Source organism: Hemitrygon akajei, chromosome 9 (genome assembly GCF_048418815.1).
Source record: "Hemitrygon akajei chromosome 9, sHemAka1.3, whole genome shotgun sequence".
Lineage (NCBI taxonomy): Eukaryota > Metazoa > Chordata > Chondrichthyes > Myliobatiformes > Dasyatidae > Hemitrygon > Hemitrygon akajei.
This window is the reverse complement of record NC_133132.1, coordinates 65,617,558-65,645,352: the sequence shown is the minus strand read 5'-3', so window position 1 is coordinate 65,645,352 and position 27,795 is coordinate 65,617,558. Positions and strand designations below refer to the sequence as shown.

Sequence of the window (27,795 nt, the reverse complement as noted above, 5' to 3'; positions counted from 1 at the left end):
CCCGTAATCTATTCTCTCACCAGTGCCTATTAACAACCACAATTCTCCTGACATTCACCTACATTAATAGTCATTTAATCTAATAATCAGCACATTTTGAGATGTGGGAGGAAACTGATGCACTTGGAGAAATCGATACAGGAAGAACATACAAATTCCATGAAAGACAGTTCTCAAGTCAGGATCAAATCCAGGTGACCTTTCCAGTATAGCTAGGTTTGCCGATGAACAAGTATGGACAGAGGTATAGACAGTGCAAATGGAAAAATTAAATTACAGGGAGATAAAAAATAATTTTCATTGTAGGCAAAGATGTGGTCATCCATTTAGATCTAAAAAGAAGAAAATATTCTGAATAGAATGACACAGCACTAGAAGCAGAAAATGTCCAAAAAAGTTTGGGGGTCAATTTACATGTATCATTAAAATGTTAGGGACAGGTGTAGAAAATAATCAAAAGGCATGCACACTATAGTTGTGATAAAATACACCTGGAGCACTGTGAATATCTCTGGGTAACACAACTTGGGAAGGATGGAGAGAGTCGAGAATGGATGTGCCAAAAGGAAATCTAAATTTCAAGCGTTAAATTAAAATAAGTGGTAATAAAAGCTAAGACAGTATTTCTTGGAACTTAGAATGTAAAGGAAGACCTTCGAGGCACAGAAAGTATAGAGTGAGAATATTCTGCTGATTGGAAGGACTAGACAGCATAGACTAATAAATTAGATTCAGATATAAAATTATATATTTATGATGCATAGGAAATTAACACAGCAGGTAAAATATGTTGCTACAGAACAAATGTCCCTGGGTCATAAATTAAATCAGATCTAGTTTCTGTAATTGAGTTAGTGGGATTGAGAGCCTACTAGAATGTTCTCTTAATAAATACAGATGAAGATATACAAAAAGGATTTAATTGACATATTAATGCTAAATGGATAATGTAGGGAGAATCTATCAGAAGTAAAAGAGGTAGGGAGACATAGGCTTATTCCACTGCAGAGTGGAAGGTATAAAAGGTTTGAAAACACAAATGCCATGAAAGAAAATGTGGTTACTATTAACAAATCTACTGAGTAAAAAATTAATATTATTTCATTCATTGACTGGATGAATCAAAGGAAGGCTTCCTTAAGATTTTATGTTGGTCACCCCATTATAGGAAGGACGTGAAGGCTTTAGAGAAGGTTTGGAAAAGGTTTACCATGATGCTTCCTGGATTAGAAAGCATGTGCTGTAAGAAGAGGTTGGGCAAATACAATTGTTATCACAGGAGCGGTAGAGGCTAAGAGGAAAAATGTTACTGTAGAAGGTTATAAAATGATGAAAGATGTAGATAGAATAGACAGCTGGTATGTTATTCACAGGGGCAAAATGTCTAATACTTGAGGTCATACGATTAAGTTCAAAGTAGATCTGCAGGGCAGGTTTTATTTTACACAGAGAATGGTGGATGTTTGCAGTGTTTTGCCGGGGTGGTGGTGGAGATAAATACGATAGAAGTATATAAGAGGCTCTGAGGTGAGGACATAAATATGCAGGGAATGGAGGGATATGGAACCATGAGTTGGAAAAAGGAATCATTTGAATTTCATGTCATTAGTTTAATTAGCTCAGCACAACATCTTGGGTTGAAAATATTACCAAAACAAAGATCCTTGTCTGTAATGCACCCTTAGAATTTGACAATATTGATATTAATACTTGGAATATAATAATCACCATATGTGTTGTAATCCTTAGGTCAGCTTGATTTCCTTGCTTAAGCTCAAATAAACCAGTAGGTCAGAACAGAATCAGGTTTATTATCACTAGCATATGTCACGAAATTTGTTAACTTAGCAGCAGCAGTTCAATGCAATGCATAATATAGAGGAAGAGAAAAAATAATAATAAATAAATAAATAGATCATAGAAACATAGAAAACCTACAGCACAATACAGGCCCTTCGGCCCACAAGGTTCTGCTAAACATGTCCCTACCTTAGAAATTACTGGGCTTACTAAGACTCTATTTTTCTAAGCTCCATGTACCTATCCAGAAGTCTCTTAAAAGACCCTATCATATCCGCCTCCACCACCGTTGCCAGCAGCCCATTCCATGCACTCACCACTCTCTGAGTTAAAAACTTACCCCTGACATCTCCTCTGTACCTACTGCCCAGCACCTTAAACCTGTGTCCTCTTGTGGCAACCATTTCAGCCCTGGGAAAAAGCCTCTGACTATCCACACTATCAATGCCTCTCATCATCTTATACACCTCTATCAGGTCACCTCTCATTCTCCTTCACTCCAAGGAGAAAAGGCCAAGTTCACTCAACCTATTCTCATAAGGCATGCTCCCCAATCCAGGCAACATCCTTGTAAATCTCCTCTGCACCCTTTGTATGGTTTCCACATCCTTCCTGTAGTGAGGTGACCAGAACTGAGCACAGTGGGGTCTGACCAGGGTCCTATATAGCTGCAACATTACCTTTCAGCTCCTAAATTCAATTCCACGATTGATGAAGGCCAATACACTGTATGCCATCTTAATCACAGAGTCAACCTGCGCAGCTGCTTTGAGCATCCTATGGACTCAGACCCCAAGATCCCTCTGATCCTCCACACTGCCAAGCATCTTACCAGTAATATTATATTCTGCCATCATATTTGACCTACCAAAATGAACCACTTCACACTTAACTGGGTTGAACTCCATCTGCCACTTCTCAGCCCAGTTTTGCATCTTATCAATGTCCCACTGTAACCTCTGACAGCCCTCCACACTATCCACAACACCTCCAACCTCTGTGTCATCAGCAAACTTACTAACTCATCCCTCCACTTCCTCATCCAGGTCATTTATAAAATTCACAAGGAATAGGGGTCCCAGAACAGATCCCTGAGGCACCCCACTGGTGTCCGACCTCCATGCAGAATATGACCCTTCTACAACGACTCTTTGCCTTCTGTGGGCAAGCCAGTTCTGGATCCACAAAGCAATGTCCCCTTGGATCCCATGCCTCCTTACTTTCTCAATAAGCCTTGCATAGGGTACCTTATCAAATGCCTTGCTGAAATCCATATACACTACATCTACTGCTCTTCCTTCCTGTTTAGTCACATCCTCAAAAAATTCAGTCAGGCTCGTGAGGCACGACCTGCCCTTGACAAAGCCATGCTGACTGTTCTCAATCATAAACCTCTCCAAATGTTCATAAATCCTGCCTCTCAGGGTCTTCTTCATCAACTTTCCAACCACTGGGGTAAGACTCACTAGTCTATAATTTCCTGGGCTATCTCTACTCCCTTTCTTGATTAAAGGAACAACATCTGCAACCCTCCAATCCTCTGGATCCTCTCCTGTCCCCATTAATGATGCAAAGATCATCGCCAGGGGCTCACCAATATCCTTCCTTGCCTCCCACAGTAGTCTGGGGTACATCCCATCCGGTCCCAGCAACTTATCCAAATTGATGCTTGGCAAAAGCTCCAGCACATCCTCTTTCTTAATATCTACATGCTCAAGCTTTTCAGTCTCCTGCAAGTCATCACTACAATTACCAAGATCCTTTTCCATAGTGAATACTGAAGTAAAGTATTCATTAAGTACCTCTGCTATTTCCTATGGTTCCATACATACTTTCCCACTGTTGCACTTGATAGGTCCTATTCTTTCATGTCTTATCCTCTTGCTCTTCACATACTTGTAGACTGCCTTGGGGTTTTCCTTAATCCTGCCTGCCAAGGCCTTCTCATGGCCCCTTCTGGCTCTCCTAATTTCCTTCTTAAGCTCCTTCCTATTAGCCTTATAATCTTCTAGATCTCTAACATTACCTAGCTCTCTGAACCTTTTTTAAGCTTTTCTTTTCTTCTTGACTAGATTTATTACAACCTTTGTACACCACTGTTCCTGTACCCTACCATAACTGCCCTGTCTCATTGGAACGTACCTATGCAGAACTCCACACAAATATCCCCTGAACATTTGCCACATTTCTTCCGTATTTTTCGCTGAGGACATCTGTTTCCAATTGAAGCTTCCAATTTCCTGCCTGATATCTTCATAATTCCCCTTGCTCCAATTAATCACTTTTCTAACTTGTCTGTTCCTATCTCTGTCCAATGCTATTGTAAAGAAGATAGAATTATGATCACTATCTCCAAAATGCTGTCCCACTAAGAGATCTGAAACCTGACCAAGTTCATTTCCTAATACCAAATCAAGTACAGCCTCTCCTTTTGCAGGCTTATCTACATATTGTGCCAAGAAACCTTCCTGAACACACCTAACAAACTTCACCCCATTTAAACCCCTCGCTCAAGGGAGATGCCAATTGATATTTGGGAAATTAAAATCTCCCATCACGACACACTGACATTAGAGAGGGTTCAGAGAAGAATCATGAGAATGATTCCAGGAATGAAAGGGTTACCATATGAGGAACGTCTGGCAGTTCTTTTGCTGTATTCCCTGGAGTTCAGGAGAATGAGGGGGGATCTCATGGAAACATTCCGAACGTTAAAAGGCCTGAACAGATTAGATACGGCAAGGTTATTCCCCATGGTAGGGGAGTCCAGGGCAAGAGGGCATGACTTCAGGATTGAAGGAAGTTCATTTAGAACAGATATACGGAGAAATTAGTTAGAGGGTGGTAAATCTCTGGAATTTGTTGCCACGGGCAGCTGTGGAGACCAAGTCATTGAATGTATTTAAGGCAGAGATAGATAGGTTCTTGATTAGCCAGGTCTAAAGAGTATGGGGAGAAGGCAGGGAAGTGGAGATGACTGGAAGCTTTGGATCAGCCCACAATTGAATGGCGGAACAGACTTGATGGGCCAAGCAGCCTACTTCAGCTTCTATATTTTATGATCTTAGGGTCACTCCATGGTACATGCATAGAAGTACATCTATAGAAGTTTTTGAGTGTTTTTGTTGATATACCAAATCTCTTCGAACTCCTAATAAAATATAGTCGCTGTCCTGCCTTTTCCATAGTTGCATTGATATGTTGGGACCAGGTTAGGTCCTAAAAGATCTTGGCACCCAGGAACTTGAAACTGCTCACTCTCTCCACTTCTGATCCCTCTATTAGGATTGGCATGTCTTCCCTCGTCTTAACCTTCCTGAAGTCCACAATCAGATCTTTCGCCTTTCTGACGTTGAGTGCAAGGTTGTTGCTGTGACACCACTCCATTAGTTGACATATCTCACTCCTGTATGTCCTCTCATCTCCATCTGAGATTCTACCAGCAATGGTTGTATCAGCAAATTTATAGATGGTAAATCATTATTGGTTTTTGCAAAGTGTGGAGAGTGAACACAGATCTTTCAGAAATGCAGTTAAGGAGCTGTTCCTTAAAAGGATAGATCATTTTCTTTCTCCTACTAATATTTGTTGTTAGGTTAATTGTTAAATTTAAAACTGAGATTTAAAACTGAGGTTTTAATGATCAAAAGTATTAAGAAAAAAATGCCAAAATATCACTGAAGGCTGGACAGACTTGAGGGGCTAAAAAACCTATTCTTGTTTCTGTATTCTTATTTCAAAATGTCATTAACTGAATTATTATATCCCTATGATATCCTGTAGGTGTTGGGAGAGGTGACAGAGAGTGCACAAGCTGCAGAGAAGGTTAAGAACGAAGTCTTAATAGTGAAAAATAAAGCCCAGAAGATTGTGGATGAAATAGCAGTGGATAAAAACTTTGCAGAGGGCAAATTACTAGCTGCAAAGCCTGCACTAGAAGCTGCAGAAGCTGCCCTGAATGTGAGTACAGAATTTTGGTGAAATGATAAGGAAAGATCATAGAAATCTTCTCAGATACTTTTGTTTACAAATGAAACAAAGCAGATTCCCATGGCCTTCAGTAAGTGAACAGTCGCTCATGCAGTTAATGATTTATATATACTAATTTGCATCACATCAGAAATTATAACTTTCTTCTTATACTCTTACTTTGTCTTGAAATTTCAAAGCTAAACTACCCCATATTTGAAGCATTTTTAAATAATAGTAATTAATTAAATTGTGGTCCAGACCTATAAATTACAAAACATGAAAGTAAGAGATTATAAAAAAGATTTGTTAATAATTGAGTAATTGTTATGAAGTTATGGAAAACTTATGTTGAAATTGATTAGTCTACACTTTACAAATGAGTGGATGATACTGAAAATATGAAGATACATACATCGTAACAGATGAATAGACAGTTTGGTGTTGGAAAAACATGTTAAAGAGCAACCTAACTGAAATCTTTAAATGTATGTAACTTTTTGATACGGAGTGAATATTTCCACATGCTGCAGAGCATGACTAGAAGCCATTGTTAAAAAGCTGTCCCTAAGAAATCCATAAGGAAACTGAGAAGAAAGACTTTACCCAAAGAGTGGTGAAAATATGGAACATACTAACAAAGGAAGTGTTTGATGAATAGATGAGATATATTCAGTGGGAAGCCTGACATTAAAAAAGAGAGGAGACAGAATGACTGAAACAAAACAGAACATTGGAGGAACTCATTGGGTCACGCAGCTTCTGTAGAGCAAATAGTGTAAAGGACCCTCCGTGTCAAAACTCTGCACGAGGACTGAGAGGAAAGATTCATAGTCACAAGTCATAGGCACACAAGCCAGGTCCTCAGCTCAACCAGTCCATGCAACTAAGATGTCTATCTATATTAATCCTATGTTCTTGTAAAATAGCCAGATAACCAAAGGAAGACAGTACATAGCAGTATAAATCTGGGGAAATTAATATGTTTCAGAGTCTGATATGAGTGGTAGGTATTTTTATTGGAAAAACGTTTAAGGTACAGAATTTATTTGCATATGGAAAGGGAGAGATTGTTTAAGAATAGCTTTGCTGGTAAAAAATCATTAAGTTTATTGAATTTTTAGACATGGTAAAAAGTATTTTGATGAGGACAGTATGGTAGATGTTGTCTACATGGATGTTAGTAAGTATTTTGACAAGATCCTGTATGGTCAGCTGGTCCAAAAAGTAGAACACATGGAATCCAAATTGAGCTGACAAACTGCATCCAAAATTGTCTTGGCAACAAAAAATGGGGTGTAGAGTTGATTTTCTGATTGGAAGCTGTGATTAGAAGTGTAACACAAGAATTGGTGCTGGGACTCGTGATGTTTATGATATACAGGCAGTCCCCAGATTACAAATGAGTTCCGTTCCTGAGTCCATCTTTAAGTTGGAACAAGTACATCCCATATTATTTAGCGTCAGTTAGTCAAACTTTTGTCTTAGTATATAGCAGGGGTGTCAAACTCATTTTAGGTCACGGGCCGGATTGAGCAAAATGCAGCTTCATGCGGGCCGGATCAGTCGGACGCGTGCGAACGCAGCTTTCGTTGCCTCAGTTTTTTCAGCCTGCTCTCATGTGTCTCAGTCTCTGCTATAACTACAAAGTGTTTCACTTTACAAATTCCGTTTCTTATGAAGAAGACTGCCGAATAAACACTAAAAACCCTGAAAACCTGGTACCTGAATAAACTCAGCATTAGCCATATCATACGCCATAGGCGCTTCGATTACTGGGGCCAGCTTTAATAGTAATTAGATATTATCTCGCGGGCCAAAGATAATTCCACCGCGGGCCTTGAGTTTGACATATATGGTATATAGTATATATTTTACCTTTCTATGCATATAAAACACTTAAGAAACGTATGTATTCCATTAATTAAACCACTCGTTGCTTAGTAATAATTGTAGCTTTCAATGGGGCAGGGCCTTTCACATGCTCCATTATTCTCACTTTATCCTTTATCCTTTAAAATTGTTCTGATCGTTGACCGACTATAGCCTAACGCTTTTCCAATGACTGATGACGTTTCACCTCTTTCCAAATGCTTTATTATTTCCACTTTATTTTCAATCATGATCGCTTCCCGTCAACGGAACAGAAACACTGCGGGCGGCGGGTCCCGAGGTCTGCCAGCTCCCAAGTCCACCAGGTCCTAAGGACCACCGCACTGAATTCCCCGGGTCCTAAAGTCCACCACACTGAGACAGGTTAAATGGGACAAGTGGGAGCTGGGCTGGGTTTGGGTATTTGATCCTCCACAATATTCCGCATGGGAATTTAAACTGGAGGTGGCAGTGTTTTCTTTTAAGAGGTCGAGTTGCGAGCTCGACATCAACCTGGCACAGATGGAGAGTGCGCTCAGGAGTGGTCTGTCATTGGATTGAACACGGGAACCTCTGTTCTCGAGCCCGGCGTTGATCTCACTGTGCCACTAATGGACCGGAAAAGGGGGGTGGAGTCAGGGTGAATCTTGCTAAGAAAAATATAAGCCAAATACAAAATTACACACTCAACACAGTGTCACAGCAACGACTTAAAATGGCAGACAGCATCGCAATCTGACTTAAAATGGCGGACGGCGTCATGATCCAACTTAAAATGGTGGACAGCGTTCTCCTTCCTTGGTTCGTAAGTACGAGTTGTTCGTAAGTCGGACGTTTGTAACTCGGGGATTACCTGTACAGTGGATTCCAGTTCATTGGAACACATTGGAACCAGTACATTTTGGCACAATAAGCGGCTGACCCAATTAGCCAAGCTTTCATGTAAATTGTTAAAAAGGTATTTTTAAAAAAAGACAAACTAAGTAACAATCAGATATTTAAATGAAATACAAAACAAGTTATCACTCTACCAATACCATAACAGTACTACAAGTCTCCTATCCCAATTAAGTAACATAGCAACCCAAACAAATGAAGGGATTCCCAGCAATTTTCTCAATTAGTTTTGTTCTTTAAGAGTTGTCCCAAATAACCAGCTGCCTGATTAACCAATGGCCCAGTTAACTGGAATCCACTGTACATTAATGACATGGTTGCGAACTAGGAGGTATGATTAGTAAGTTTGCAGATGATATGAAAATTTGTGGTGGTGAGGACAGGGAAGAGAAATGTGTTACACAGCAGTAAGATATTGATCAGATGGAAAGATGTGTGTTGCTTGGAGCAATGGAGCAATGGCAGACTTTAATCCTGATGGTACAAAATTTCATATTTCAAATAATGGTAGGAAATACCATGAAAAAGATAGGGCCTTTTGTTGAACAGAGGGCCTTGGGATACATTTATTAATCCCAAACTGTAGCAGTATGGGTGGATAGGGTGGTTAAGAAGTCATTTAGAAATCTTGCTTCATCAGCCATCAATCACCAGCCAATATAAGAGCAGAATAGTTTTAATTGCCACACTATAGGGAGTATACGAATGAGCTGGAAAAGGCTTTGAGAATGTCATCCAGGATGTTTGCAAGATTAGAGCATTTCACTCATAAAGAGAGATTAGATAGGTTGGGTATTCCTGGGAACAAAAGTGTAATTGGTAGACAAATAAAAAATTATATTCCTAAATAGATGAATTGAAGGAGATAGATAGTAAGAATCATTTTCCCAAAGTTAGAGTGTTTGAAGCAAAGAGGCAAAATACAAGGTGAGAGGTAGGAAGTTCAGAAGGGATCTGAGGGGAAATATTTTCATACACAGATTGTTTGGAATCTGGAATGCACTGCCTGAAGACGCCGTGAAAGCAAGTATCTCACAACATAGTACATCACTGAATAGGCCCTTCAATGCACAATGCTGTATCAGCTATAATGTCAATCTAATTAATCCTGTCTGTCAACACATGGTCAGTATTTCTTTATCCCCTGTGTTTGGCTAAATGCCTCTTAAATGATGCTACTGTAACTGTTTCCACCCCTGCCCCGGCACCTAACCACACTTGGTGTTTAAGAAAAACTTGTCTAATCTCCTTAAAACTTTCACCTTCACCTATGCTTCTCATAATTTAACATACTCCCATCAGAATGCTCTCCCTGCCTCCAAATCTCTAGTGAAAACAATTCAAGTTTGTCCAGTCTCTCCTTGTGTCTAATACTCTCCAATCCAGACGACATTCTGCTGAACCTCTTCTGTGACATCCTTTCTGTAATGTGATAACAGGAGTGCACACAATACTCAAACTGTGCCCAAATTCAATATGTTCATTCATCCTTTTCAAATCATTAAACTGAAGACTTCATATCCTAGCCTTCAGAATTCTGAGAAAACCCACCACTAGCAAAGGCACTTCTTTTTATGTTTAAATCATTATTTTGGCACCTTTAAGATAGAACTATAATGTAGGTTTACATTGAACTGATATATAATGATGCAATGGAATATGATCTGCATTTATTTGACTCACTTTATGAACAAATTATATCTCTCTTCCCAGACTATCAAGCCTACTGACATTGCCACTGTGCGTAAACTAGCCAAACCACCCCACCTGATAATGAGGATTCTCGACTGTGTTCTGGTTCTCTTCCAAAAGAAACTGGACACAGTTACCATGGATCCAGAGAGGCCCTGTGTTAAGCCTTCTTGGGGCGAGTCTTTGAAGGTATCTCAGTTTATTTTAATACAAGATCTCTTATCAAATGAGCTACAAACAATGACTGATGAAAAATTACCACTGGCAGGTTTTCTTCATTCAGTAATATTTTGAGATATCAAAAATGGGAAAACCTTTGTTCTCACTTTGCTGTACAAATAATTAATTTGAGAGTTGTGTTTATTGTGTTCCTGGTTATTGCCACCGTTTCCACTATAGTGTCTGCCTGGGTACTCCCGCCTTTTGCTGGATAAAGGGCCTGAATACAGGCCTCACTTATGCATCAAAAAAAGGCTGCTGCAGAGGTCATGCAAAACCAGGAAAGAATGCTCAATTGTGAAAACGTTACTTTCTTTTTCTTTTTCCACAGAAGCTGTCAAGTCTGAATATTTTCAGAGTTTTGTGTTTTATTTCAGATTTCTAGCATCTGCAGAATTGTATTTTACTCTTTATTTCAATAATTTTAAAGCCTCCTGCTCCTATTAAATTAAATTTCCTCAAGCGCTCATATTATGAAATATTCAAACTAAGAGTGATTATGAAGAGAAATTGTTTTGAGTAGTAGGCTGATTGATAATTAGAGGAAAGAACGGAGTTAAATAAACTGGCTGAGGGGGGTGGGGAGAAGATTCTTATTAGGATTCATCAATGTGTTATATTTGGTCATTTCACTTAAATTATTAAAATAATTAATCTATACTTGGAAAGAGAGGGATTAAAGGATTAATCTGCATTTTAAAAGTCAGCAATTAATTAAAGATGATCAGCATAATTCTGTTAAGAGTAACATCTATCAATTTATCCATTATTAATTAATTTGTTTGCTTTGAAATACAGCTTGGTAACAGGCCATTCTAGCCCAATGAGCCTGCGCTGCCCAATTACACCCATGTGACCAATTACCCAACTGAACCCTGTCTTTCAAATGTGGGAGAATGTATAAAAACTCCTTAATTGAACCCGGGTTGCTTGCATTGTAATAGTGTTACACTAGCACCTATCCTACCATGCCACCCCATACGTATTACAACCCTGTATTGCTATAAGCAATTTTCCTCTGCACATGTTCTTCAAGTTCCAGCAAACTATTGGGATGTCTGTAATATAATCCCACTAGAGTGACCCATCTCTTCTTGTTTCCAAGTTCTTCCAATATGGCCTCACTGGATTATCCCCCAACAATGTCATCTCTAAGTACTGCTGTTATGTCTTCCCTTATCAAAAAAGTTACACATCCTCTTCACTTAATTCTCTTACACCTGTGGCATTGCATCCTGGAATACTGAGCTGCCATTTCTGCCCTTCTCTCAGCCATGTTTCTGTTATGACTATATTATTGTTATCTCTAACAAGATAAAATCCTATGGTGTTACAGGAAAGATACTAGCATGGATAGAGGAATGGCTAACAGGCAGGAGGCAGCAAGTGAGAATAAAAGGGGGCCTTCTCTGGTTGGTTGCCAGTAACTAGGGGTGTTCCTCAGGAGTCAGTATTGGGACCGCTACTTTTCACATTGTTTGTTAATAATTTATTTCATAAAATTGATGGTTTTGTGGCAAACTTTGTGGATGATACGAAGATAGGTGGAGGAATAGGTAGTGCTGAGGAATACAGTGTTGGGAAATATATGATAATGCATTTTGGTAAAAGAAATAATAGTACAGACTATTATCTAAATGGGGAGAAGATTCAAATATCAGAGGTGCAGAGGGACTTGGGAGTCCTCATGCAAGACTCACAGAAGGTTAATTTACAGTCGAGTCTGTGGTAAAGAAGGCTAATGCAATGTTGGCATTTATTTCAAGGGGAATAGAAAATAAACGCAAAGAGATAATACTGAGGCTTTATAAGACGCTGGTCAGGCCGCACTTGGAGTATTATCAACAGTTTTGGGCCCCAATCTCAGAAGGGATGTGTTGTCATTTGAAAGAGTCCTGAGGAGTTTCATGAGGATGATTCCAGGAATGAAGGGGTTGACATATGAGGAGCGTTTTGCAGCTTTGGGCCTGTACTCACTGGAGTTTAGAAGAATGCAGGAATATCCAGAATTAGAGGGCACAGTCTCAAAATTGAAGGGCTACCTTTTAGAACAGAGATAAGACTGAATCTGTGAAATGCTCTGCCACAGCCTGCAGGGAAGGCTAAGTCCATGAGTATATTTAAAGTGAAAGGTGATAGGTTCCTGATTGGTCAGGGCATCAAAAGATATAGCGAGAAGGCAGGTGTATGGGATTGAGTGGGATCCGGGATCAGCCATGATGAAATGGTGGAGCAAACTCGATGGGCTGAATGGCCTAATTCTGCTCCTATATCTTATGGTCTTATGGTCCTTAGATCTTATTCATGCTCTGAGTTCATCTGCCTAACCTGTTAAACTATGAGCATTGAAATAAATGCAGTTTAACTTAGTACTCCTGTTCTTGCCTTTATTCTGTTAGCTGTCCCTGCCTAGCTATCCTGATTACTAGACTTGCTGTCAAGCAGCCCATAACTTGGTCCTCCTCAGAGTTGTTCCCTCCTGCCAGTCTAGTTTATACCCTTCAGCACTAGCAAATTATCTGTAAAAATATTGCTCACTGTCTGGTTCAAATGTAACCCATCTCTCTTGTACAGGTTGCCACTACCTCAGAAAAGATCCCAATGGTCAAGATCCTAAATCCTTGCATTAGGTCAACCTCAAATTCATATGACCAATCCTATTTCTGACTTTGCCAGCACATAGCATAGGAGTAACCCACAGATCACTATCATGGAGGTCCTGCTTCTTGTTACCTAACTCCTTATTCTCATCTGAATGACCTACCTACAACAATAATGTGTTTGATGTTGCTTATGTAGACTTCAGTAATGTTTGTTTTTTCAGTAATGTAGACTACAGTTTGTTATAAACATGAACAATTAGGATGTTAATATAGCAGGTATGATCAATATGATGGTGAAATTGTTGATAGTGAGGAAGATAGTCTTAGATTAAGAACAGCACTAATCATTCTGCAAACCGAGTAGGGCAAAGACAGATGGAATTCATTTCTGATAAGTATGAATAATTTTTGGGAGGACTAATAAGGATAGGACAATGAGTAGAGCAAGGAGGCTGTTTTACAGATTAATAAAACCTTGCTTAGAGTGCACTATAAAACAGATTATTTCTACTGCTATAGGAAGGAAGTGAATGCACTAGAGGTGGTGCAGGTTCAATGAGGTATTGCCCAGGATTAAGCGTTTTATATGTAAAGAAATAATGGATAGGCTAGAGTTATACAGCATGGAAACAATCCCTTTGGCCCCAATCATCCATGTGAATCAAAGCACCTAACTGATCTATTCCCATTTAGAGAGACATGGGAAATGGAACTAGCTCAAGCAGACAACTTGGTTGGCATGGATGACTGGGCCAAAGAGCATCAATCTTCGTGTCATCTGTCAGTTAGAGGAACAACACCTCATATTCCATCTGGGTTGTCTACAACCCAATGGAATGAAAATTGAATTTTCCAGTTTCAGGTAATCCTTACCTTCTGTGTTTCACAACCCCCCCCCCCCCCAATCTTCCCATCTTCTCTCTCTTTCCAATCCACTCTGATCCTCCTATTTTTGTTCTCTATTCCATAATCACCAAAACGCCCCAGCCTTCCAGCACACCCATCACCCATTTTTGTCTTCAACCCCTTCCTGGTTCCATGCACCTACTACCCACATACTTAATCCAATGGATACCCTCCCCATCCTGTTCCATCCTCTCCCCTAATAGTTCCCATTATCATCCTCCTTAATTATCAGATTAAAACACTAGTAGCTCTTGTGTTCCCACCTATTACCCTCCTAGCTGTCTCCAATTTCACTCTCCCCTCTCCTCCCTGGCTCCATCTACCTCTGTCTTCTTTTCTTTGTCTGCCAGCTCCCACCCTTCACCCAGCTACCTCTGTCTCCCCTCTCCCTTCCTCACCTTGCTCCATCTGCCCGTTATCATTCACCACTAAACCAGTCACCTACTGGCTCCTTACTCTCTCTGATATAGGGTTCTGACTCAAATCATTGACTCTATCTTCACCGGACAATTCTGTGTAACATCTTGAGTTCCTCCATCAGATGGTTGCTCCAGATACCACTATTTTCAGTCTTTCATGTCATTAGTTTTCCTGTTAAAAAAAATACCCGGACTGACATCCATTCATTAGTGTATAACTTTCCAAGTAGCAGAAATGCTATCATAATTATGATTACTAAAATATTTCTCATTCTCGTGCACCTCTTCTTGACCTGTCTAATCCCATCACTTCCCTTCTTAGACATGGGGCCCAAAGTGATTCACAATACTCCAAATTCTGACCAATGCCCGATAAAGCCTTAGCATTCCTCTCAAAATGATTGCTAACATAACATTTGCCTTCCTTATCATTGTCCTGCAAAGTAAACTTTAGGGAATCCTGCACAAGGATTCCCAAGTCCCTTTGCAACTTAGATTTCTGAATTTTCTCTCCATCTAGAAAATAGTCTATGCTTTTATTCCTTCTACCAAAGTGCATGACCATGTACTCCCTTACACTATATTCTATCTGTCACCACTTTTCCCATTCTCCATGTCATTTTAAATCCTTTTGCAGACCCCCTGCTTCCTCAACCCTACCTCCCCCTCCACTTCTCTTCGTATCATCTGTAAACATGCCTACAAAGCTGTCAATTTTGTCATCCGAATCATTTACATAATTTATATAAAACATGAAAAGAAGCAGTATCAACACCGAACCCTGTGGAACACCACTATTCACTGGCAGCCATTATGAACCAGTGACTCCCTATAAACCTAAAAAAAAGTTGTGATTTAAGCAATATTATGTTACAGAGTCATGGAATGATACAGCATTGAAAAAGGACATTGGCTCAACTCATCCATGCTAACAGAGTTATCTTGCAGCCCAGCTTTTTGAACTGCCTGTATGACCTGGCATTTTGCAGTGTGCCATATTGATGTGGCAAGGCATGGACTCAAGAGTGAGGAATGAGCTGGAACAGGTTTGGAGGTGATTTGATGCAGCGGAACAGAGTCAAGGCGGTGGGGCCCAGGCTCAGGCTCACAGCATATCAAAGCAGTGGGGCCTGGGTCTGAGAGCAAGGAACGATCTGAGGTTTGATTGATTTAAGTGCCAGGCTGAATTGGAAAGATCGAGTACAGCCAAATTGAGGTGACGAGGCCCAGGAGCGTATCAAAGTGGCAGGGCCCAAGTCTGAGAGCAAGGAATGACCCAAGGTTTGGATGATTTAAGTGCTGGGCCACATTGAAAAAGTTGGGTCCAGAGATGAGGGCTGAGCCAGTTCAGCTCGCTGCTTCATGAGTTTTACTCATCTCTGCACTGAACTTTGGCTGTGGCCTGCAAATAATGGGCTCCTGTATCTGCTACAGTGATGACTGGCTTCATGGCTGTGGATTCACTTTCATGAACTTCAGTTCTGAACGTCATTTGCTTACATTTATTGTTTGCACTTTTTTTTCTGCACATTGGGTCTTTTTTAATGTGTACCTTTGGATTTCTTTGTTTCATGATTGCCTGTGAAACACACTTCAAGGTTGTGTATACAGACTTCGATAAGAAACATACTTTGAACTTTAAGTCCATAGCCATGGAGCCAGTTCAACGCTGCAGCTGGTCCAGGAGCTTGATGGCTACAGGCCACAGCCACGGAGCCAGGTTCAGCATTACACAAGTGCCAATGGCTGCAGGCCACAACTATGGAGTCAGTTCAGCACTGAGGCAAGGAAAGCCTCACAGAGTAATAAGTTGAACACTTGTTCAGCCTTAACATCTTAATCTTCTTAATATGGCTCAGTGTTTAAATTGGCCAAACATTATCTGTTCTCGGTCGCAGACCCTGCCGCCTCTGTTTGACCCAAAGTTTCAGTCTGGCCCCAAGTCTGCTCCAGCAATGGCCACCGCAGCCGTACCAGCATACTTGAGAATCCACTTCGAGATACCACAAAAATGCCAGGCCATACAGACAGTTCAAAAGCACACCTCGCAGCAGGAAATTACAGGCTGCAGTTTACAGTGATCATAGTCCCAAAAATCTCCTTGGACCGACAGGGGATGGGAGGTAACCTGATGGGGGTGTTTAGGATGATGAGAGGTATTGATTGTGTGGATAGTCAAAGGCTTTTTCCCAGGCCTGAAGTGGCTAACATAAGAAGGCACAGTTTTAAGGTGTTTGGAGGAAGGTAATGGGGAGATGTCAGGGGTAAGTTTTTTGCACAGAGAGTGATGAGTACATGGAATGGGCTGCCGGCGACGGTGGTGGAGGCGGATATGATAGGGTCTTTCAAGAGTCTCCTGGATAGGCTCATGGAGCTTAGAATAATAGAGGGCTCTGGGTCACCCTAGGTAATTTCTAACATAAGGACATGTTTGGCATAGCTTTGTGGGCTGAAGGGCCTGTATTGTGCTGTCGGCTTTCTATGTTCTAAAAAGTAAATTTAGTAGAATTGTTAGCAGTTTTGTTAGCTACCTGCAAAGCATTGCTCCGTTTGACCAGTGCCATCTTTGTAGCTCAGGTGCATTTCACCTTTTAAACTTTCACCTTTATCTTAAACCTATGCTCTCTTGTTTATAGTAATCCCTCTTTGTGAAAAAGGCTGTGTGTTTTCACCCTTTTTATGCCCCTCATAGTTTTATATCGCTCTATCAGGTCACCTCTCAATCTCTTGTGTTCCAGAATCTGTGCAACCTCCTCTTGTAACTTAGGCTCACAAGACCAGGCAGTATCTTGGTAAATCTTTTCTGCACTGTTTTTAGATTAATAAATTTTTTCCTATAAAAGGGAGACCAAAACACTACACAATTCTCTAAGTAAGGCCTTACCACGGTCCTACGTAAATGTAACATAACTTCCTAACTCTTATAATCCCTGGCTAATGAAGGCCTAACATCTTCATCACTCTATTTGTAATGCCACTTTCAGTGAACTCTGCACTTGTGCTCTTAGGTCTCTCTATTCTGTAACACACCATACGGCCCAATCATTCATTGTACAAATCCTACCCTGGCTTTATATTTCAAAATGCAATACTTCACTTTTATCTGGATTGAAACTATCTCCCTGTAATTTTTCATAACCTTCTACACTGATTCAACAGCACCTATTTTAGAATCGTCCATATACTTACTGGCCATGCTTTGTATATTCACATCCAAATCATTTATATAAATTACAAACAACAAAGGAACTAGCACCAACCTCTGTGGCACATCACTAGACACAGGCTTCCAGTTTGAGAAACAACCCTTGACCATCACCCTCTGCTTCCTACCACTGAGTCAATTATGAAAGCAATCTTCTATCTCGCCGTATGCAATCTAATCCTCCAGACCAGTCTGCCTTGAGAAACTTTGTCAAAGCCTTGCAAAATTCCATATACAGTAGATTGCATCCAAACCATACCCTCATCTACCCTCTTGGTTATCTCCTCAAAGAGCTCCAAGAAATTTGCCAGGCATGACCTCCCATGCACAAAGCTCTGTTGACTGATTCAAAATAGATGCTGTTTTTTCAATATGTTGGTAGATCCTGCCCCTCAGATTCCCCTTCCAGCAATTTACCCACCACCAATGTCAGACTCAATAGCCTGTCATTTTTGGCTTGTTTTTTCTACACTTTTAAAACAATGGTACAGCATTAGCCACTCTCCACTCTGCCAGAACCTCACCTATAGCCAGGGATGATGCCAAAATCTCTCCTTGGAATCTGTTCTTAGGTAAAAAAGGTAAGGAAGCATGTGGCTTGTACCATTTTCAGGCCTACATAAAATTTAGTAAACATAGAAACCCTACAGCACAATACAGGCCCTTCAGCCCACAAAGTGGTGCCGAACATGTCCCTACCTCAGAAATTACTAGGCTTACCTATAGCCCTCTATATTACTAAGCTCCATGTACCTATCTAAAAGCCTGTTAAAAGACCCTATCATATCCGCCTCCACCACCGTTGCCGGCAGCCCATTCCATGCACTCACCACTCTCTGAGTAAAAAAACTTAACCCCGACATCTCCTCTGTACCTACTCCCCAGCACCTTAGACATGTAACATAGAAATGACTGAACTACTTTATCTAGTTTCTCTTCTATGAGTTTGCAATTGTATAATGCAATGTTATAAATTTTTTCTGTTGAAGTCTTAACCTGATGCATGACAGAGATTTTTGTCACTCCATTTCCAGCTGTTGAGTGGCACTGGGTTTCTACAGGCCCTGCAGCAGTTCCCAAAGGACACCATCAATGACGAAACAGTGGAACTGCTCCAGCCGTATTTTATCATGGAGGATTATACATTTGAAAATGCAAAGAAAGTATGCGGGAACGTTGCTGGTTTGTTGTCCTGGACTCAGGCTATGGCTGCCTTTTTTGCCATCAACAAAGAGGTGCTGCCTCTAAAGGTAATTCTCAGTCAGAAGATTAAAACATTTTAAAACTTTCACTGAATAAACTGATTAATTCACAATTATCTTTACCACTAAAGAATACACTGTTTGAAAATAATTTTTTGGAAAAGTTTAAGTGAAAATGAAAATAGAAACCTGGAAATTACATCTTCTTTTGGCGTGCTACTTTAGTACTGAAAAAGTGCATGAATGCCCATTCAAATCGCTCCACCCATGAAAAATAATGAACTTGGAAACAGACTATTAAAAGTACCAAGGTATTTTGTAAGTAAATCCCTTTGCCAAAATGTGACTGGTGCATTTCCTGGAGCTCATGCACAGAGCTCTTTGCTGCTGTGACACTACCAAGCTGACCACAAGGAATTCTATCAGCAATTAGCTCTCCCTCTGGTAGTCACAATATAATAGCAGAAAAAGCCATCAGGATAATGCAGGGGTGGGGATCATGGCAGTCTCCTTTTGTACTTGACATTCAGCTCCAATGCTGCATATGGCTCCAAACTATTGTGGGCTGCAAATTGATAAGGGACCATATACAGTATCATAGAATGCAGATTAAAGATTGTTTGAATAAGCACACTTGATGTTGAACACTGACATTAGAGATGAAAAATGGTGTGCTTCACACTAACATGAAAATGTTTTTATTACTCTTTTATTACTAACTCATTATTTGAAGCCTATGTATTGGATACCTCTGGGCTTTCTTGTGAACAGCAAAGACTGTAGATCAGGCCTCCTGTATTAGACTGGCAATAGAGAATCATGAGCTTTGCAACCTGTGGTGAACTACATTTACCTGTTTGGACACGCCCCCCTTGCTGACTGCTCCTGTGGCTCCTCCCACAGACCCCGGTATAAAGGTGATTGGAGCCACAGACCCTTCCTCAGTCTCCAGGATGTTGTGTGATGGTCATTTGCTGCTTGTGTTTTCTTCCAGCCAATAAAAGCCTACCTTAACCCACGTCTCAGAGTTATTGATGGTGCATCACAACCTATAACAACTGATGACATATCCATGCTCAATCTAACACAGCCATTGTCTTAAATGTAATAATGTCAAATATGCTGTTGATTGTTTGAAGACAAAATGCAAACAATTGATCAAAAGCAGAAAGACACAAGATTTATTAAACAGGTCATTTTGAAATACTGAGACAATCTGATTTGAACCTCAGTGTTTTATAAGAATATCCACCTGTCTAGTTCAAGTTAGCCAGGTTCTACTTCAGTGATTACAATATCATTATCACAAGACTCTACCCATCTTTCTTGGGACTAAATTTGATCACCTCACACTTTATCATTATGAATTCTATCTACCACAGTTTTGTCACTCACATTTTCACAGTTCCTTTATGATCAGATTGCTATAATATCCTTAGAAAATCATTTATCTTAGGAACATTTGGAATGGTTGCTAATGTGAATGAGAAAATGTCTTCTAACACTAGAAACCTATTACTTGACTTTTCTTATTGGCTTTTCTTATTTCAGGCTAATTTGGCAGTACAGGAAAACCGTCTCCAAGGGGCCATGAAGCAGTTAGGAATTGCCCAGGCCCAGCTAGATGAGAAACAAGCCGAGCTGGACAAGGTGCAGGCTAAGTTTGATGCTGCTATGAAAGAGAAAATGGTGAGTCAGAATCTTGGTTGACATCGAGTTAAATAATATCTTCTTCTAAAACAAGAAATCTTAAAATAATGGAGGCATTCAACAAGTCAGTTAGCATCTGTTTTATTTTCCATAAATGCTGCTTGATGAACTGAATATCTCTTTATATCCTTCTGAATCATTATAATTGAGAGGTTTCTTTAGATACTCTTGGGTGTTTATCTAATTAAGGTTACCTTTCTTTTAATTCCTGTGATCAAAACGTGTGCTTATACTTAACATTCAAGACCTTTCAGTTAAATTTGGCCATGATACCTTTAAGACTGAATATCTGTCAACACCCAATTTAAGATTTTATTTTGTTTATCAGTTACTTTAGCACTATTGCACTATATTGCCGCAGTAGTCACCATTCACATATTGGAAGATTGGCCCATCACTTTTCCCTTCATTGAAATGTTCCTACAACATATGATCTCACTTTAAGGTCTCTTTATCTCATTAGCTCATGTTCTTGTTATTTATTGCTATTTATTTATATTTGCATTTTCACATTTTGTTGCCTTCTGCACTCTTTTATTGATCCTGTTATAGTTACGAGTCTATAGATTTGCTGAGTATGCTTAGAAGAAAATGAATCTCTGGGTTGTATATGGTGACATATATATATTGATGATCAAATTTACTTTGAATTTTCAACTTTGAAAGATTCATTTGGATTTTACATATGTATTATCAGAACACATGAAGTATATGATGATATCAATTCATGCCATACAGTTAATTCCTCTCCTATTACATCAAAACATATATGTAGTTAGCATGGATGGTGGGTATTAGATGAAAAATTGAGAGGAATGGTAATAGTGAGAAAACAGAAAGGATAATTAAAGTAAAGACATGGGATGTTGCAGATGCTGAAATTTGGACCAACAAACAAAATGCAGGAAGACCATATCGGGCCAGACACCATCTATGGTGGGGATTGGATAGTGAATGGTTCACGTTAAGACCCTTCATCTGGGCTGAAAGAAAGAGGGAATATAGCCAGTATAAAGAGATGGAGGAAGAGCTGGCAAGTGAAGAATGGGGCTGGGTGAAAGACAGATGAGGGTAGGGTCAGTGGGAACAATGCTAGAAGTTGAGAAGTGATAAAAACTGAAAGTGACAGAATCTGATAGGAGAAGAAGGTGGAGCATGGAATAAAAGAAGGGGAAATGGGGAGGGGAACCAGTGGGAGGAGTATATAGGGAATGAACTGGTAGAGAGGATGGAGAGGACAAAGAGATAGGGTGATGGGGGTCAGTTTGATCAGGAGAGAATGAAGAAAAGGGACAGACAACTATATTTTAGCCACCAAGATCTTTGAATCATGTTAGAAAACTCTACATTCAGCAAGTTACCAGGACTTCTTAAGATGAATGCCGCATCAGAAATATCTATAAACCACTTCCCCTTTAAAAGATGCAGACATGGCTTTAATTAGCAATCATCAATGTGTAGTCGTTTTAGCACTTACATAGATTGCATTAAGATTACAGGAACATAGTGAACATTTAGTGGATACTGAAATCATGTTAAAAAGGCTGCTGCACAAATTCCATGTTCATCTTACACAAAGTCAAAGAAAGATATATTTATCACACACTCTGATCCCAAAGCCCTTTCCTATTGCTAACATTTCAGTGTCTTATCTATGAAACTTATTGACTGACATATCATTCAAAAATAATATACAACAGTAGGTATGAAAAATTTAGTCTTAGTAAATATTATACCCCCACATAAACATTACCAAATCAAAGAATAGCATTCTTTTACCTTTTTTATACTACCTCATTGTACTAGTGTATGGAATAATCTGTCTGGATTGCATACAAACAGAAGCTTTTCTTTGTATCTTGGCATTAGGGGGCAATTATAAACCAATGAATTAATAATATTTTCAGTAGCTAAGGGGATACTGCCAATCATCTACTTTTGTGAAAAATTGTGTGACCTTGTCTACATATATAGTGGACAGCTGCAGAGTTATGATGAAATGAATCTGCTTCTTACTATATAGGATCTATTAGAAGATGCTGAAACATGTAGAAGAAAGATGGAAGCTGCTTCAGCTCTAATAGACGGTTTGAGTGGGGAAAGGATCAGATGGACTGACCAGTGCAAGGAGTTTAAAGCACAAATCAATAGGTAATAACTATTCCCTGATTAATAACCACTGCAGTTTTCAGTCTCTGATTAAAACCTACCTCGCCCAAAGAAGCAGATTAACATCAAAGTGAAGGCTTACCATTGCATTTATGAAGTGCTCCTTTTCTTTGACATTGTAACAGCTTTTATTTATCAGAGATCCTATGGGACTATGTGGACATATTAAAATCTGTCCAATAATGCTATAGGGACTCAGTAAAATGTTAACAAAAATCAGATTGATCCCTCTTAATATAGAAGTCACTGTACCCCTAATGACAAACCTAGAAATCAGGAGAGACCCAGAATTTATTAGCATACAATGAAGTATGAAAATATTGAACAAAAAAAAATCAGGAACTAAAAGCGAAGACTAGCAATGGGGTATGTCAAGGGAAAAAATAAAATAATGGCAATGTTACTGTACTAGTAATCCTGGAGTAATAAATATGTGAATCCAGCACAAATTATTCATGAAGTATAACAAATAAATATCTTGTCTGAGTACATTGATCATAAGAGTCCTGGATGTTTTTAAATTATCCATCAGATAGATATATAACTTCGAAGAGATGTGCAAAATACAAACTGTTATAGGAACTCAGTGGGTAAACTGTCATTTATGAAGATAAAGGGATAGTTGACATTTCAGAGTGAAACCCTGTATTGGGATAGATGCCAACAACTGCAATCCTTTGTGCTGTCATATGACTAAATGGAGCTGCTTGTTACTGTTTAGGACCCATTAGAAGATGTGAAACAATGATGTTCTAAAGGAAAGGAAATGCTTATCCAATCTTTCCTATGAATTTCTCCTGATGTGCTCTTAACTGCCCTCTGAAATGGCTTACCCAGCAACTTAATTGTATCAAAAACAACATCAAAATATGTGTTAAAAGCAGCTTAGTAGTAAGGGGACCAAGTGGTCCCAGATTACCAACAATACTGTCCTCCTTAGAGTCTAAGTTGAGAGGGCAGTTCTGAGGGTTAGTCAAGCAAGCCTAATAAAGTCATACTTACAGAACTGAACCTTTCAGTCATGAGACCTCTCCACTATGTTGCATGGGTACATTCCCTGCTCAGGACAGGTCCAATAGAGGTGACAGTACAGTGGTATGGAGTAAGGAGGAAGTAGCTGTAAATGTCCTAAACATTGGCTCTAGACCTCTAGAAAAGGAATATTCCCAGCACCAGACCAAACATGGTGTTGCACCATCAATAACTCTCGGAGACGTGAGTTAAGGTTGGCTTTTATTGGCTGGAAGAAAGCACAAGCAGCAAGCGACCACCACACAACATCCTGGAGACTGAGGAAGGAGCAGTGCCTCCAATCGCCTTTATACAGGGGTCTGTGGGAGGAGCCACGGTCTGTGGGAGGAGCCACAGGAGCAGTCAGCGTGGGGGGGGGGGGGGGGGGGGGGGGCATGTCCAGACAGGTATATGTAGTTCGCCACACATGGTTTAGGAAACTTCATGCTGATTGCCACCCACTGTCCTCCCATATCTGATAATTCATTAAATCTTCACTTGATCATCACTTGGAAGAAGACTATGGAAGAATACACTCTGGTGCAAAGGGGTTTTAATATTCATCACCAAAAGTGGCATTGTACACCACTGTGACCTAGATGGTTGAATCTAAGTGGGTGTGTGCAGCTGATGTAAGAATGCATTCAGGGGCTGATACCACTTTACCTGTTTCACCAAGCTAAACTGTTTATTGCAGATGCATATGTTCATGATAGTACTGGTAGAAGTGACTACCACTCCGTCTAAGTAGAAGTACATTCTTGTCTACACAACAAGGGCATTCTCCATAATGCTATGTAGGATAGCTACACAATTAACCTAATATTCCAAAACTGGCTGTGAGGACCAATGGCAATAGAATTGCGCTCTTGAGCGATCTATAAATCTGTGGCCATTCTGAACTGTCAAGAATGCAGACAGCTATTAAAGGTTCTGTTTGCAAAGACACAGTGTTTATGTGAATGGTCTAGTTGATTTTCTGGCCATTAATGACCAGCACCTTGTCCCCATTCCCCAAAAATGTTTCTGCTTTGTGACCCCACAAGAATTCAATGTCATGTGGAGATAGTTAGACACTCTCTTATTGGAATTTGTTATATCTGCCACTTTTGACATACAAATGTAACTTATTATATGTATGCATGGGTGCTTTATTTGCTGAAGGCTTGCAAATAGAATTGAATATTGTGCAACCATCAGCAAACATCACTCCTTCTGACATTATGATGGAAGGAAAGTCATTGATTAAATAGCCAAAGATGGTTGCACTGAAGAATCACCACAAGGCTCTCCTGCAGTTACATCACAAGGTTCGATTGATTTGACCTTCCAACAACCAGACAGCACAATGACTTTGCAACTCAAGAAGGCAGGATGGTAAAGAAGGCATGTGGTATGCTTGCCTACATTGATTGGCTTTTTGATATAAGTTGGCAGGTCGTGTTGCAGCTATATAAAACTCTAAGTCGGTCACATTTGAATTATTGTGTACAGTTCTGTTCATTGCATTACAGAAAAGATGTGGAGGCTTTGCAGAGGGTGTAGAAGAGTTTCACCAGTATGTTGCCTGAACTGGAGATTATTAGCTATAAAAAGAGGCTGTACAAATTGGATAGTTTTCTCTGAAGTGAGGGATGGCCAGATGGAACTATATAAAATTACAAGAAACAGACTGGGTAGATAGTTAGTCTCTTCCCAGAGTGGAAATACCACTAGAGGGCATAGCTTTAAGATGACAGGGAGGGAAAATTTAAAAAAGATTTGCTAGACAAGTTTTTTTACACAGTGATTGGTAGTTTCCTGGAATGCACTGGCTGGAGTGGTGGTACATGAATAGAACTTATTTAGTTTAAATGAGCATCATAATCAAGTCAGATATAGAGGATATTAGATTATGTCTCCAGGTACTGGATAGTTTTCCCTTTGATGCTCATTGACTTCAGTTTTCTAGAGGTCACCACATTCATTCAAATCAGTGACTTAATTCTCACCTCACTTCTGGCATTCAGCTCTTTGATTTCTGTATGGATAAGGGCTGTGTTAAGATCAGGGGCCATGGCAAAACCTAACTGTCTATTGGTGAGCATTTTATTTGTGACTCCAATTTGATTGTATTGTTGATGATACCTTCCATCACTACTAATGATTGAGATAAAACTAGCTGAATGGTAATTAGCTAGATTGAATGTGTGCTGTGTTGTGTGCACAGGATTTGCTTTGACAATTCCACAGTATTACATACTGGTTAGTGTTGTAACTATTATGGAACAGTTTGGCTGGTGGTGATAATAGTACTGAAGTGCAAGTCACTATCTGGGATATTGCCTCATCCTATATTCTTTGCTGTGTGCTGTAGTCTCAACCATTTTTGGACACATCAAGTTAAGCAAATTGTCTGAAATCTGCTTTCTGTGATGGGTGGAGATCTTGGGGCGAAGTCAACTTGGATCCACACAGCATTTCTGGCTGAAGGTGCTTTCCAATGCTCCAAACTTGTCTTCTACCATTCACATCATTGGCTTCACTATTACTGAGGATGAGAAAATTTTTGAAAACCCTCCTTCCTGTTAGCTTTTTAAATGTCTATCGCTATTTGTGACTATAGTATAGGACTGTAGAGCTGTGAGCTAATCAATTGGTTCCTCTTGTCCTCACCTACCATACCACTAGCGTCCAGCACATAATTCTCCATAACCTCTGTGATCTCCAATGGGATCCCACCACCAAGCACATCTTTCCCCCTCAACTTTCCACCTTCCTATGTGACTCACTTGTCCACCCATCCCTCCCCACTGATCTGCCTCTTGGTACTTATCCTTACAAGCAGAACAAGTGCCACACCTGCCCCTATACCTCCACCCTCACTACTAGTCAGGTCCCCAAATAGTCCTTCCACATGAGGGTACACTTCAACTGTGAGTCCATTGGGGTAATCTACTGTATTTGGTGCTTCTGGTGCGGCCTCCTATATATCAGTGAGACCCGATGTAGATTGGGAGACTGCTTCACTGAGCACCTATGCTCCATCTGGCAGAAGACGTGGGATTTCCTTGTAGCCACCCACTTCAATTCCACTTCCCATTCTCATTTCACGGCCTCATCTACTGCCATGAGGAGGCCATACTCAATGGAGCAACACCTTATATTCCGTCTGGGTAGGCTCCAACCAACGGCATGAATGTCAATTTCTCGAACTACCAGTAATTGCTCCAACCCACCACCATTCTCTATTCCTGTTTCCCTTTCTCATCTTATTTCCTTACTTGCCCATCACCTTCCTCTAGTGCTGCTCCCCCTTCCCATTCTTCCATGGTTTTCTATCCTCTCCTATCAAATTCCCCATCCTTCAGACCTTTATCTCTTTCACCAATCAACTTCCCAACTCGTACTTCACCCCTCCCCCTCTCCCAGTTTCACTTATCACCTGCCACCATGTACTTCTTCCTCCCCTTCTTATTCTGACTTCTCCCTTTCCTTTCCAGTCATGAGGAATGGTCTTGGCCCGAAATGTCGACTCTTTACTCTTTTCCATAAATGCTGCCTGTCCTGCTGAGTTCCTCCAGCTTTTTGTGTGTGTTGCAGTTGGTTGTGATATTGTTTAGCTCTGATGGTTCAATTTTATTTTTTCTGTTTAACACCTTGGCAAATGGCTACCCACGACTTGTCCCACTACACCTTTCTACACTTCTGAGTGAATTAGTGCTTGCAGTGCAGTGGGTGAGTGAAGGATTTGCTGAGCTATGAGGTTGTAAGTTCTGGTGAAACTCAAATCCTTGATGGAGTTGAACTCATATCTATGTTCAAGCTTCTGTATTCCTTGGCTAGTACCTTAACCACCACAGTATCGTGTGCTTTCCTCACGCCCTTTGTTAAGTATGACTCGAGTTTTTCCCCTTCCTCATTAATCTTAATTTCACTTTCATTCTTTTCATGATCAGATGCTGCCTTGAGAACATTCTCATTTCACCTTTATAAATTCAGTTCTATTATATATAAGATCTTGATTGAGTGCTCTTCAATCAGCAAGCTTTTAGTTAGTATAAGCTGCTTTTTAGTACTGTCCACAACACTCCATACTGTAGTAAACTGATGAAGCAGTCATTGGTTGATGGAATTGTTCC

At 40.1% G+C, this 27,795-nt stretch overlaps 1 protein-coding gene across 1 annotated transcript in view; it reads left to right on the top strand.

Moving 5' to 3' along the window:
- LOC140732658 (dynein axonemal heavy chain 8-like) overlaps positions 1-27,795 on the top strand; it is a 952,247-nt gene that overhangs the window by 794,412 nt on the left and 130,040 nt on the right. Inside the window, exons 67-71 of the mRNA XM_073055351.1 lie at positions 5,584-5,760; positions 10,252-10,419; positions 18,617-18,832; positions 20,336-20,473; positions 22,518-22,645. Coding sequence (XP_072911452.1) covers positions 5,584-5,760; positions 10,252-10,419; positions 18,617-18,832; positions 20,336-20,473; positions 22,518-22,645 — 827 coding nt within the window. The remainder of the gene's footprint in view (positions 1-5,583; positions 5,761-10,251; positions 10,420-18,616; positions 18,833-20,335; positions 20,474-22,517; positions 22,646-27,795) is intronic.